The sequence below is a fragment of the Diceros bicornis genome, chromosome 19 (genome assembly GCF_020826845.1).
Source record: "Diceros bicornis minor isolate mBicDic1 chromosome 19, mDicBic1.mat.cur, whole genome shotgun sequence".
Taxonomy (NCBI): Eukaryota; Metazoa; Chordata; class Mammalia; order Perissodactyla; family Rhinocerotidae; genus Diceros; species Diceros bicornis.
Genome location: NC_080758.1, coordinates 15,204,258 through 15,219,050, shown reverse-complemented (window position 1 = coordinate 15,219,050; position 14,793 = coordinate 15,204,258). Strand labels below are relative to the sequence as shown.

General features: G+C 55.5%; 1 protein-coding gene across 1 annotated transcript in view; it reads right to left on the bottom strand.

Annotated features, from left to right (window-relative positions):
- Positions 1-14,793, bottom strand: part of CDH22 (cadherin 22) — a 67,797-nt gene that overhangs the window by 26,532 nt on the left and 26,472 nt on the right. Inside the window, exons 4-6 of the mRNA XM_058562578.1 lie at positions 9,579-9,746; positions 5,753-5,946; positions 3,466-3,719 (exon numbers count right to left, since the gene is read on the bottom strand). Of these exons, the coding sequence (XP_058418561.1) occupies positions 3,466-3,719; positions 5,753-5,946; positions 9,579-9,746 (616 nt within the window). The remainder of the gene's footprint in view (positions 1-3,465; positions 3,720-5,752; positions 5,947-9,578; positions 9,747-14,793) is intronic.

Sequence of the window (14,793 nt, the reverse complement as noted above, 5' to 3'; positions counted from 1 at the left end):
ATACCTCCTGAGGGGCAAATGCAACAATATGAGGCACTTTCCGCTCTCCCCAGTTCAGGGACTCAGAAAAAGCACTCTGTATCTGCATTTCTGTATTTCCCAGGTGCCTACAGTGCAGGGCAAAATCTCCCAGGGTACCACTTCATTTCTTCATTTCCAGAACACACTAAGCTTGTTCCTGCCTCAGGACCTTTGCACTTGCTGTTCCTTCTTCCTGAAATGCTCTTCTCTACATCTTTGCATGTTGGCTCTCTCTTTATCATTCTGGTCTCAGCTCATTTGTCAACTCCTTGACCACTCAGTCCAAAGTAGCCCCCTGAGGCCCCAACCCTATGTATCTAACTACCCTGTTTATTTTCTTCAAAGCTCTTACCAACAATGATCCCATTTAACCGTTTGTTGAGTTGTGTCAATCTTGTTGCTCCCCATTGCCTGGAACAGTGCCAGGCATGACTCAATGCACAGTTGCTGACTGAGTCCACGACCCTCAGAACTCAGGAGCTAGGACAGAAGCCGGGCAGCACATGTGGCCTGTGAGGACCCTTCTCTGCCTCGACAGCCTCCCACTGGCCTCCCATTTCCACAGCTGTCCCCTGCACACTGGGTGCCCCTCCCCAGCTGTCCCTGGCTGAGTCATCTCGGTGTCCCCAGGCCTGGCTCAGGGCCGGACACGGAGGAGGGGCTGGGTAAATGTTTGTGGTGGTAAATTGCACCTGTCTCAAGCTCCTCACCGCCTCCACGTCTGAGGAGCCCCAGGGAAGGGGCCGGCAAAGAGACATGAAAGCAGCGAGAAGCGGGTTTCAAAGTTGGCCTTTCAGGCAGATAAAAGCAGCGGAGAAGGGAAGCCGAGGGAGGGAGGAGGGAGAAGCCTGGGGGGTGTGCGGAGCGGCACTGGAGAGGAGGGGGCAGGCAGACAGGAGCAACGACCCAGGGCAGGGGGCAAGGACCCTGCTCCTACTCCCCGGTCTCACTGCCTGTGAGAGCCCGGGATGCCTCTGCCCCTCTCCGGGCCTCAGTTTCCCAACAAACCTGGGTGATAATGCCCTCCTGGGAGAGGTCTGGGGCGGAGCCAGAGGCTGAGCGGATGTTTACAGACTGTCCCGACAGCCTGGGTGGAAGGGCGGTGGAGGAGTTCAGAGGCAGCGGCAGGACGGGTTTGGCAGTGAGAAGGGAGGAGGCAGCCCAGGCCCTCTGGACCTCTGGAGGGTCTGAGCTCCTCAGCCTGCCCTCGAGGCCCATCAGACGTCACGTTTGCTGCCTCATCTCCCTCCGTCCACTGTGGCTGTCACAGTCTGCTCTCCTCCAGGCACACCCACTACTCCTTTGCCTCCATACGTTTGCATAAGCTGTTCCTCCACCCAGAATGCCCTTCACCTCATATTTATACCTGACCAGGCCCAGGTACCCAGCTCAGTTCAATTCCTGCCCCTTCTAGGAAGTCTTTCCAGACCCCTGAGGATACCTCCCAGTCTAGGAGCCCATGGGCAGTTAAGCAGGATGGCATCTTTGTCTCTTCACTTAGGGCTGCCATATAAGGTTGCACAGGCTGTGCACTGTACAGCTCTGAGCCATTCACACAGATGATGATGGCAATGTCACCCATCTGGAATTGTGTATTACAGACATCCTCAAATTAACTTCCCTTCCCCCTCTCTCCAATGCTCAGCACAAAGCTAGGTATGTGGTTGACTCCGGGATCACTCATCGACTATGTACAGAGGTTTTAGAGAGAAAGCAGGGCACTCCCAAATCTCCTTCCCATGCGTCCAACCAAGCTCATTCCTCCTACTCTGACCTCCTCCTCTGGATCAGTTTCTGCTACAATCTTTCCTCCCTTCTCTTCTACCTGACCTTCCAACCTGGGCCACAGTCAGGGACTCCCCAACCCCTGCAGCCCCCAAACCCTCCCATTACACTGACAGTGCCCTTCCACCCACCTGCCTCCATCCCTGCTCTGCCTCTCTCTCCCTGTGTCTCTATTTCTTTCCTTTTCTGGCTTTCTCTCCAAGTCTCCTTCCTCTGTTTCCACATTGCCTGTCTCTGTTAGTGACTCCTGTCCTGTTTCGCCCAGTTCTCTTCTCTCTCTGATCTCTTCCTCTCATTCTTGGTCTCTCTACATCCCCATGAGTCTCTCTCTGTCTCTTTTCTCAGTCTCCCTCTATTTCCACGTTTCGTTCATTCACCACGCAGTCAGTGAGTGTCCCCTGAGCGCTGGGCATCGGGCTGGGCCCTGAGGATACAGAGGTGAACATAGAGACATGAATCCCTGCCCTCACGGAGCTTAGCTTTTAGTGGGAGAGACAAACAAAGTCATCAGAAAAATAGGCAGCATGTTAGCTCGTGACGAAGGCTAGTGAGGACAGAGGAAAATGAGGCAAGGGGTGTGCAGTGTCAGGGCTGGGGCTGGGGGTGGGGATGAAATTTTAGAAAGAGTGATGGGGCAGGCCTCAGGAGAAGGCGACTCTTGGGCAAAGACCTGGAGGAAGTGAGACAACAAACCATGGGGCTATTAGGGAGAACGTTCTAGGCAGAGGGATCAGCACTTGCAAAGGCCCTGAGGTGGTGGTGAGCTTGGTGCGTGAGCGGAGCTGTGAGGAGGTGGTGGCTGAGCAGAGAGACCTAGTGGGAGGTGAGTCTGAGAGATTATAGCGAGGCCAGAACACGCAGCGTCTGGGGGTCCCTGGGGGGGACTTGGTCTTTTACTGGGAGCCAGAGAGGGGCCCTGGGAGGGCTTGGAGCAGAGGAGCGCCATGCTCTGATGTACACTGGGGCAGGATCGGCCCGGCTCCTGTGCTGGTTCTAGATTAAAGAGGGGAGAGGACAGAGGCAGGGAGGCCAGCACACAGGCAACCGCAGTAATCCAGGCAGGAGAAAGTGGTGGCCGGGACCGGGAGTAGCAGGCCGTGGTGAGAAGCGGTCAGATTCTGGAGACCGTGTCCAAGTGGGATGACGGGGATTTGCTGATGGATGACTGGAGGGAGGTGTGAGGGAAAGACAGGAGCCCAGAGAAAGACAGGTCCAACATTTTTGACCTGAACAACTGGAAGGATGGAGTTGTCTTTTTTCTCAGTTCTGAACAGGATGAGTGTGAGGCGTCTAGTGGAGATCCAAGGGGAGCTGTTGAGAGGGAGGGGTGGCGCGAGAGAGTGGAACTGGGGAGCCATCGCGAAGGGATGGACTGGCTGGGAGCACGAGGCAGCGAGTGTGGACAGAGAGGAGCACGCAGACTGAGCCCGGGTCCCTCTGCCGTGGCTGTCACACCTGGTTCTCCCTCCTCGTCCTGAGTCCCCTGCCTCTCTGTGACTGTTCTCACGTTTCCTTTGCCTCTGGCTCCCGGCCTGTGTCCATCTCTCTCCCCTCCCCCACCGCGCCTCCTCCCCCGCCCCGCCCCCTCTGCCCGCAGTCTGTCCGCGGGTGGCGGCGGGGTAGCAGGCAGCAGGCGTCGGCCCCGGGCGGGGGTCTCACCGGACGGGCCGGTTGGCGGCGTCGGGGTCCCGCGCCGTCACCACGCCGACCAGGGAGCCCACCTGCGCGTCCTCCTGCACCTCCAGGAGGCCGGAGGGCGGCCGGAACTCGGGGGGCTCGTCCACGTCGGTCACGGCCACGCGCACGATCGCCTGGTCGCGGAACGTGCCCAGGTCGGCGAAGCGGGGGTCCACGAACTTGTTGAGCGCCTCCAGGACCACGGTGTGCACGGGCTGGGACTCGAAGTCCAGGCGCTGGGGGGAGCAGAAGGCCGAGAGCGGGTTGGGATCCGCTCTTCAATGACCGGGAGGTGGGCCCAGAGCGGGCGGGGCTGCCCCGGGGGAGTGGCCGTCCGAGACCCAGACCGACGCTCGGCTTACAGGTGGGGAGACTGAGGCCCTGCAGGGACAGTCTTGCCCAGGGACACACAGCCAGTCAGGGCTGAGCCGACTTGCGGCCTCCCGGCACGGTATGCTGGGGCATTTCATTAATTTATTAATGCACGAAGCACTTGCTATGTGCCGCGCTTCCAATATATCAACTCATCTAGTTTTACAACACCCCTAGCAGGCTTGTATTATTATTATCTCGTTTTGCACATGAGGAAACTGAGGCCCAGAAGGCTCTGTAAGTTGCCTAAGGTCGCTTAGCGGCCAGTCACTGGCCGAGGCAGGATTCAAACCCAGGCCTGTGGCTCCCAAGTCCCGGCCCTTAACCCGAGAGAGGAAAGGACACTGATCTGCGGCTGACTAGCTGTGTGTCTGTGGGCCACCTATTAGCCTCTCTGGGCCTCTGTCGGGCGGTTTAAAGGAGACGTTGAGCCTGGTAAGCCAGGCTGCCTTAGAGCTTTCCTCAGAGAGCCGGCTAAGCCCATATGCTGAGCCTGGCTTCTCCTCAGGGGGTGCTAATGGGTGACCCTCTGATGAATGAGCGCCTTGGCTGTGTGTTGACTCCAGCCTTCTGAGGACAGTGCCTTGTAGCCAAGAGAAATTGCCATGGTGGGGCTGCAGGCACCTCACCTGCGTGCTGGGAGAGCTATCTGAGCCCAAGGGTGACTTCCTAGAGACCCGGCCCCTGTGTAGGGACCCTCCCTTCCTCTCAGGACCTCCCACCCCACCTTCCCCAGCAGCAAAGACCGCCACCTCCTTCCTCTGTCCTGTTGCCTGGGAAATCAGGAGGCAGGGAGGCAGGCGGTGGCCTGGCCTGGGAGTGAGCCATGGGCTCTGGAGCCAGGTCATCAATGCGGGGCGGGGGGGGGGGGCAGCTCTAGGGGTGAGAACAAATGCCGGGCTGGAGTCCCAAGGCTGGGCTTGGGGCCTGATTCTGCTGCTCTGTGATGCTGGGCCTCTCTGGGCCTCCAACTCCCCATCTGTGAAATGGGCTCACCTTAAAGGGAGGACAAATGGAGATCAGAAGACTGAAAACCACATAATTCTTGAAAGGGTGGGTTCTGGAGCCAGACTGGGGGCCCATATCCCTACTCTGCTCTGACCTTGGGCAAATTACTGAACTTCTTGAGGCCTCGGTTTCTCATCTATAAAATGGGCAATGATGGTACCTCAGAGGTTGTTGTAGGGATTGCATGAGTTAACACATGGAAATTGTGGGAGGGCACCTGGTGCTCGTAGACATTTTGTTAGAAGTATTAGCTATTATGTTATGATCCTCTGGGAAGGAGCTGAAGAAACTGGGAGTTTTCTCATCCTCAAACCCTAAGGCCAGGCAGAGAGTGGGTCATAATGTACTTATTGGGGGAAATGAAGGGCTGTCAGGGGCAGCTGTTTCCGTGGGTCCCAGAAGGCAGAGCCCAGGCTGATAGGAGCAGATATAGGGAGAAGGATTCTGGCTGAATGGAAGGAGGAAGATCTGGACAATGGTGGGGAGTGAGCGTCCCATCCCTGGAGGTATACAAAAGCCTACAACCATTTGCGAGCCAGTGCAGGGGATTTGGACCTCCAGTGGGAGAGCAGGGTTGGAGGGGAAGTCTCAAAGGCCTGTGCAGCCCTGAGTTGCCAAGGCCATGACCAAGTCGTGGAAGGTGAATTTTTGCTTCTTGATTTGACCTCTGTCCCCCTTCCCTTGGACGAGTCACTTAACCTCTCTGTGCCTCATCTTCTCATTTGTAAAATGGGAATGATACATCAGCGTTTTCCCAGGTTGGTCCTGGGTCTCTGGGAGACCTAATCCCCGGAGTGGAGTGGGGTGAGGGTATTTGGCGGCTCCAAGGCCTCCCTGACCCCCGCCGCCCTGGGCCCTGCCTCCCCCGGCCCTCCTGGGGCAGCCGCACCTTCTGCACTACGATGATGGCCTCCTGAGTGTCGCCGTCTGTGGTGACCTTGAACACGTGGCCGCCGCTGCCGCTCTCCTCTTTGAGGTGGTAAGTCATGTCCGTGTTCTCGCCCACGTCCGAGTCCTCGGCTTTCACTCGTCCCACGGCCGTGCCGATGGGGGCCGACTCCTGAATGCTGAACTGGTACATCTCTGCAGGGGATACGGCTGTGAGCAGGGAAGGGGGCAGCCCCTGCCCCAGCTTCCCCCAGCTCTAGGAGAGAGAAGGGGGCGCCCAGAGGGGCTCCAGGGAGGGCAGTGTCTCCAAGGGGCTCCCGGCTTGGCCAGGATGGGCACTGGGAGGGGCGTGTTCTCTGCAGAAATGTGGGAGGCAGTGCAAAAAGGAGGGACCTAATTCTGACCCTGGTTTATTCGCGGATTGATTGGGAAAGTGCCTGCAATTCTTTGGGCCTCAGTTTCCCCATCTGTCCAGTAAGGGGGACAGAGGAGCACAGTGATCAGGGCTAAGGCTCTGGAGTCGGTCCTGGCTGTGTAATCCTGAGCCTTGGTGTCTTCATCTGTGGAATGGGAATAACAATAGTGCCTTCCTAACAGCACTGTTATCATCACAATAAACTCGGATGATAAAGCATGTCAGATGCCTAGGGCATGGTAGCTACTCAATAAATGGAACAAATGTATTAAATGGTGGGGCTTCATGCTAATTTTTCTGTTGCTGTTAATGACATTGATCCCTCATTTCCACATATTTATTGAGCACCTATGATGTCCCAGATGCAGCTGTAGGCACTGGAGTCACAGCAACAAGCAAAACAGACCCAAATCCTAGCTCTCCCAGTGCTTTCCTCTTAATGGGAAGGGAAAGACTCAGTAAAACATGCAGTATGTTAAATGGTGCTGGGTATTTTGGCGAAAACAAAGCAGGAGCAGAGGGCTGGGGGGAGTGCCGATGAGGGTGTGTGTGGAGCTTTAAAGAGGGTGATCAATAAAGGCCTCGCTGAGAAGATGACAGTTTTGCAAAAGTCTGGGGGAGGTGAGGGAGTGAGCCATGCAGATATTTGGGAAAGAGCATTCCAGGCAGAGGGAACAGCAGGTGCAAAGGCCCTGAGGTGGGTGCAATGCCTGGCATGTTTGAAGAATGGCATTTGGCTAGAGGGGAGAAGCAGAAGGAATGAGGTGAGATGGGACGCAAACGGTACCCTGCTCTCCTCCCAGAGTCGAGGTCCAGGTGAGGGTGATTGGCTAAAGGATGGGCCAGTGCAGGTGAAGCAGGAGCTGTTGAGACAGGGATGTGTCTCTTGGGGCCCCCACAGGTCTGGATACCCCTTGCGTGGAGTGGCTGCCTCTGATTCATTCTCACATGGCAGCCAAGGAGGCTCTTTCTAAAACACAAGCTGACCATGCCACTTCCTGCTTTAATCCCTTCCACCCCAACGGCTCTCGGGATGGAGTTGGACAAGCCTGTTGGCCTGCCCCACAAGACACTGCTGCCTGGCCCTTGCTGACTTCTGCAGCCTCATGCCCCTGCTCCTGTCCCAACTCTAGCTTCAGCCTGGCTGAAGCTCTTGTAATTCCTTAAATATGCCTTGCTCTGGCTCACCTCCAGGCATTCCCTCTCTTTATTCTCCTCTCTGCCTTCACTGCCCCAATTCCCACTCTTCCTTTAGTCTCACTGAATGTGACCTCCTCCAGGAAGCCTTCCCAGACCTCCAGGCTCTGCTCCTGTGTGCCCAGGGCCTCCAAGCTTATCCCATTTTAAGGATTACTGCATTTCCCTATCATTTTCTCTTTATTCTCTTTTTCTCGGGTGTGAGGAGCTCCTGGAAGGCGAGGACCACATCTCTTATTCATCAGGCATTCTCAGGGCCTGGCAGAACACCAGACTGTTGCAGAAATGAAATGTGTGTGTGACTAGTGAGTGAATGGACGAAAAGCCGCATGAGTTACTGGTATACACTCAGATTAACACAAATTAAAGAGTCTGACAATACCAAGTGTGGGCGAGGATATGGTACAACAGACGTGTGTATTTCTTCACGGGGAAAACAGTTTGGCTTTATTTAGTAAAATTGAAGATGAGTATATCCCATGAGCCAGCTATCCTACGTCTCTGTGTATACACTAGAGAAATGCGTGCAAAACGGCATCAGGAGACACAAAACAAGGTTCAAAGCAGAATCCTCCACAATAGTCTCAAACCAGAAACAGCACAAATGTCCATCAACGGTAGAATAGATAAACGATGGACTACTATACAACAATGAAAATGAATAAATTATAGCTACAAGCAACAACATATGATTTCATAAACATAATTTTGAGAGACAAAAAAGCCAGACACAAATAATTTAGGTTATATGATTCCATTTATATGAGGTTAAAAAAACAGGTGAAATTAAACTATAATGTTAGGCGATGCATGCATAGGTGAATCAACCCTCAAGGAAAGCAGGTGGTGATGATCACAGAAGCAGATGGTGGTTGACTCTGGAGGAAGGGCTAGGGGGCAAGTTATGATCGGGAAAGGGCCTGTGGGGGCTTCTGGGGTCTGGGTTGGTGGTTACACGAGTGTCTGCTTTATAATTATTCATTGAACTGGATATTTATATTTTACGCCTTTCTGTTTCTGTGCTATATTTCACAATAAAGAAATGTTAGAAATAAAGAATGAATAAATGAATGAATGAACAAGAGTCTTCCTGGGGCTCTGGCCCCACCCCTTCCAGCTCAGAACTGGTACAGAGTCTGGCACAATTAGGTAGAAGACTGGGTGGCCCCAGCCCTCTACATGGTGCTTCAAAGCTTCCCCATCAGTGGCTGGGGTTGGGCTGGGGGAGTGGGCAGGGGGCTTCTGTGCCAGGCTCCCTGGCGACGTGGAGCTGTCTGGTGGCTCTGCCCATCCCACTCTGTGTCTGGGCTGAGGCGCGGGGCCGCAGTGATGCTGTGCTCTCAGCTAAGGGATTGGATTCCCTTATCTCGCGGGGGTCAGTCCCCTGTGGCGGGGCCTAATGTGAGAGCAGCAGACCTCGAGTAATGACTCGCCCGATAGGAATCAGCCCAGCTCCCCGCGGCATTTAGTCTCTGCCAGCTTCGGCGGCTCCCTTGGCGCGGCTCTCGCGGCTCTCGGCCTAAGTCTGGGACAGAGGGGCTGGCTGGGCTGATGGGAAGGTGGGGGACTGGGACAGAGAACCCCCCCATCCCCTGTGGTGCCAGGAGAGGCAGAGAGTGGAAAGCCCTCCTAATTCAGAAGCACAGGATCCTGCCCTCCAGGCTCACCGGGGGAGGGAAGGAGCTGTGACCCCAGACCTCAGCTTCTCCACGCACAATTCTCGGCCTGGGTGTGGCTACAGCCTCTGTCTATATCCCTGTGCCCCACCCCTTTGCAAGCTTGGCTCAGTGGCAGATCATGTGCAATAAGTAGCATAGGGGTGTGTGCATGGGCCAGTGAGGGGTTGAGGTGGGTGGGCGGATGGGGGCGCACCCCCGGCAGGAAGCAAGGTGAGGAGTGTGAAGATAACCACGTTACTCGGATGTACCAAAAGTCAGACAACTTTGGGGTCTTCCTCTGCAAGAAGCTTGATAGGAGGGGGGCTGGGGGTAAACGAGTGACTTGGGCGGATAGACAGACAGACAGATGGGAGTCCCTCTTTTGGTAGGAAGCCTAAAGGGAAGCTTTGGGTCAGTGGGTGGCTTGGAAGGATGAATGGACACCCCCAGTGGCTCCCCTGCATGGAAGCCCGATAGAAGGGGTGCTGGGTCGGTGGGTGGCTTGGATGGGTGTACAGACAGACGCGGCTGTCTCCCTCTGGGAAAGCCTCACTCACTCTGTGGGAAACGGGGCGGGTTGTCGTTGACGTCGGTGACCACGATGGTGACGGTGGTGGAGCCGGAGAGGCCGCCCAGCTGGCCCGCCATGTCTGTGGCCTGGATCACCACCTCGTAGCGCTCCTGGCTCTCGCGGTCGAGGTCAGGCACGGCCGTCCGGATCACGCCTGTGGGTGAGGGACGGTGAGGCCAGGGGCGCCCCCACCAGCTGCCAGCTGATGTGGAGGCCACCCCACGGGCAGGGCCAGGCTCATTCAAGTTCAGGAGGGCCGCGCAGAAGACATGGATATGGTGACAGTGCAGGTGTGGGCTCAGCAGCCACCACACGCACTCACACACGTGCTCATACAGATATGCTCACACACTCACACAGATAACACACACACGCTTATATAGATATGCTCACACGTTCACACAGATAATTCACACACACACTCAATACTTCTACACACTCACACACACATACACCACATGCAATACTCTCTCACACATACATGTACACACAACTACCAGATTCATACACACATATACTTTTAAATACACACTCTCCCACACGCTCATACACATTATACACAGACATACTAACACACACCCACTTTAAAACACATATACTCTCATACAGACTCACACACATACACTTTCAGACACACACCCTCACATACACATGCATACTCACACACACGCAACACAAAAGCAACAGAACGGACTATTTGGTTTACTAAAAAGAGGCCTAGGGACTAGAACTTGCCACTCTGTGACCCCCCTGGGCAGCCCATCACACTTTTGGGGCCTCAGTTTCCCCGTGTGAGGGTGAGCTCCGATATTCTATGCGGGGGCCTGGCCTGTGCCCGACTCGTCTCTGTCGGTGGCACTCAACCCAGAGGCAGGCCCGGAGCAGTGGCGTGGTGAGTGTTTAACAGTGTGACCTGGACTCACACCTACACTCATGTACACTCTCTCTGAAGTCACGCTCACACACTAGATACGTCCTACACACTCATGTCCTACATACACAAGAACACATACAGGATCACGGATGTACACGTACACTCGTAGCTGCTAGCACACACTTATTCTCACATACACCCCACCACGATGAAGCCACCCTCCAACCCTCGGGGGCCCTGCTCCCCTGGGCCCGGCCTGGCCCTAGATTCTCCGTCCAGGCACCAGTTAATGGCTGATCAGACAATCCTTCAGGCTGCTAACGGAAGAGGGGGAGGGGCAGCAGGAATGGGGGTGACTGCAAGATGAAGTCTGTGGAGGGGAAGGCTGGGCATCTTGCCTCCCTGCCAGCGGGATGTAGTGGGGAGGGGGAGTCGATGAGGCATTCAGCACACGCTCCCCCCAACCTGCCGAGCACAGGTGGTGACAGGTGGTGCCCAGGGCCTGAGCACCAGGTGGAGTCATGCACCAGCAGCCCCACGATGCGCCCCATAAAACCCAATCTCCGACTCCTGATGTCCCAAACAGCCCCCAGACTCCAATAAAGGCAATGGAACGGGAGGAGCGGCTGGAGTGTGTGTGTGTGTATGTGTATTTGTACGTGTAGCTGGGGGAGCCAGGGGTGGGGCACCTGAGGGGGGCCCTGCTTTTGTGCGATCACATGGATGTGGAATGTGTAGTCTGTCTAATCAAGAGTCACACAGACCCGCTATCAGTGGCCTTCCAGACTCCTCAATAGGCCCCTTCCTGACCCCTCCTCCGCCAGTACTGGCCTTCCCAAGGACAGGGGAGCTTTGGAAGCAGATGAACTTGGGATAAATCCCAGATCTGCCATTCTTTGGCCCTGTGATCTTGAGCAAATCCCTTCCTCTCTGAACCGCATTTCCTTATCTGTAAAATGGGTCAACGACAACACCTCCCTACAGAACAGGATTTCTCAGCCTTGGCACTACTGACATTTTGGGCACGATAATTCTACCCACTGGGTGCCGGTAGCAGCACCCTCCCCCTCAACTCCAGTTCCAAAAATGTCTCCAGACATCATCAAGTGGCCCCTGGGGGCAAAATCGGCTGTGAACCACTGGTGCAGTTTCATCTCATGAGAACTGCACATGACAATAACGATGATGTGCGTTTACTCTGTGCCTGGTACTGTTCTAAGCACCTGAAGGGAACTGCCTCATTTAATCTTCTCAACATCCCTATGAGGAAGGTGCTGTGATTATCTCCATTTGGATAAGGAGATAGAGGTGCAGAGAGGCTAAGTAGTTGCCCAAGGTCGCACACGTGAAAAGCACACAGCCAGGATTCAAGCAGGCGCTCTGAGGCCAGAGTCCATGCTCTGAACTGCTCTGCTGGACTGCCTGAAGGATGGAGGGTCCCTGCCCAGCCCTCTTTGAATCCCCTGCCCCACCCCCCACCAAGTACAGGAGAGGGTTCAGGCCTCTGACAGAGGGATGCCACTTATGCGGTCCTGTCTCAGCTCCCAGAATATCCTCCTTGCTCTCCTCAGTCCTAATCAGGCAATTGTTTCGATCATGCAGCAGGCCCTCCTTGACCTGTTCCCCAGGTGCTGCGGCTCCACACTGGGACTGTGAGAGGGGCCCCTTCTGGATGTGAGGCAGCGCCCAAGCCTCAGCTCCTCTGTTAGCTGAGTCTCTGCAGCCCCGGAGAGCTGGGGAGCCTGTCATGTCCTCTACCCAGGGGGCTGGAAGGCGAGAAAGAGCAGAAGGGGAAGAGAGAGGAGAGGAGGAAGGATGAAGGGGGCAGAGAAGGAAGAAGAGAGAGAAGAAAAGAGGGCCTGGGGAAAGAGACAGACAGACAGAAACATAGGGAGAGTCAGCGGGGAGAGAGACGTGCACGTGGAGACAGAGAGGAAGCGGAAGGGGAGGCGAGGGAAACAGAGAGGGAGAGAGGGAGGGAGACCTACAGACAGAAGGAGAGAGGGGAGGGGTAAAGCCAGAGAGAAACATACACCCAGGAGGAGACGGTAAGAGAGATCCACAGACAGATAGATTGACAGTGGAGTGGCCACCAGGCCAGAGACAGGGGCTCCTGAGCGAACCAGGAGGAAAGGCAGGGAGGGAGCTGACAGGCTGAGCCCTCACTGCATGAATGTCGCTGTACATCTAGGATCTCACTGAATGTTGGGGCTGGTGACAGGATTTGGGGCCACTGTGTATCTGTGAGCTTGTGCACCAAAAAGAGTGACTACAGCTCTGAGTGGGGCTTGGAGCAGGGGCCTGGCTGAGGTCCACCCGTGGATGAGGAGTCACGCTCATGTGGCCGGCCTCCTGCTGTCCCTGCCACTTCCAGCTCCAGAGGAACTGGGGACACTAAACTCTTCTCAAATGGAAACTGGTCATGAAGCCTTGCAGCGTGTGGGATCAGGTGCCATGCTGCCTCTGGACCCTGCCCCGGGATCCCACTCAGTGATAGGTTGCTATGGTGACAGCTCCCAGTGAACCACACCTGCTGAGATCCACACTCGGGTGATCCTCTCCCACATTGACTCTGGCCCTGGCCATGTGACTTGCTTTGGCCAGTAGGACATCAGCAAGTGCGACAAAAGCAGAGGCTTGATACGCCCTTGTGTGCTGGGGCCTGTCCTCTTGGAACCCTGAGAACAGGATGAAAGGCCACACGGAGGGAGAGGCCCAGCCATGCCAGCTGTCCTGGCTGACCTGCCAGCTGACAGTCACCATGTGAGTGACCCCAGCAAAAGAACTGCCCAGCCCGCCCACAGGATTGTAACAAATCGTTGCTGTTTTAAGCCACCACGTGTAGGGGCAGCTTGTTATAAAGCAGTAGATGGCTGATAGAGAACCGAGGCTCCCGGCCCGTGCCTCTGCTGGGCGCACTCTTGCAGCTGCATTTAACCGGATGGTCAGCTGGCTGGAAGGCCCAACAGGCCTCATGCACATGTCTGGCAGTTGATCCTGGCTGTGGGCCGGACCTTCTCTCATCCTCTGGCAGGCTGGACTGCGTTTCTTATACAGCCGTCTCAGGCCGTGTTCCAGGAGGAAGAGTGAAATCTGCAAGGTCTCTTAAGACCTGGTCTTGGAATTTGCAGACATCACTTCTGCCACATTCTATTCACCAAAGCAAGTCACAAAGCGGCCCGGACTCAAGGGGTGGGGAAATGGACTCCGCCTCTTGGTGGGAGGAAGAGCAAAGTCCCCTTACTAAGAGGCCAGTGCACGGGTGGGAGGAAGTGACGGCATCTTTTGCTATTTACTGTGTTCCACTCCCCACTCTACCTCCTGAGGCTGGGAGAAGCATCCTGGAGGCCGGTGCCCTCCTGGGGGTGCCTGGGATAAAATTCCCAAATCAGCGCACAAAGTTGTTCTTGAAACGTTCTGGCTCTGCAAATTCATTCATTCACTCACTCATTTATTAGACCCTCACTGAGGGCCCACAAAGTCGGATAAGAGGTCGTGCAAAAAGGAGGGACTTTGGAGTCAGACAGATATGGGTTCAAGTCTTCGTTCCACCATTTACACGCTATCTGACCTTGGGAAAGTTCTCGAGTCTCTCTGAGCCTCAGTTGCCTACTCTATAGACTGGGGATGTATATTGCCTGACCTGCTCTGCTCCCACAGACCCTCCATCTCCCCTCTCACCACCTGGGAGTAGTTGTCTATTTGTTTCCGGCTTCCCTGTTGGAACAGAAGCCCCATGAAGGCAGACACCAGATCTAGTTCATCGCCCTGACCCCAGCATCTGGCACTTAGAAGGCGCTCAGCAGAGGTTAGTTTCATTCCTTCTCAGGAAAATGGACATCTCTAGCCCAGTTGAGAATTTTTAGCGGATATCTTGAAATCTCTGAGAAGGTCTTTCTATTCTTGCCGGGGTGGTGGTGGGCGGGGGCTGGTAATTAGAACCTGGCCACGGCTCTGTGTGGCTTTGTCCTCACCCATCGCCCGCAGTTCCCGCTGTTGTCCCTGCCACCCCCACCGTCCCCTCCAAATGCTGTGAAGGGGCCCTGGAGCCCCAGTGACGCCTCATTACCTCACAAATGCCATCCCTGTCACCCAAGGTGGGGGGCTTGCTGGCAGCCCTGGCCTTTAAAACACACAAGTTAATTCCTCCTCTGGCACTTGGCCTCCTGGCGCCCCGCCTCCTCCCTTCCCTCACACCTTCCTCTCAGGCCCCGTTCCGGCTCTGCTCCCTGCTATCTGCACAGCGAGAACAGACTGTACCTCGCAGCAGCTGCTAAATATAGACCGGCATCAGCGGAATATTCCTGGCAGGGAAATGGAGCTGGGG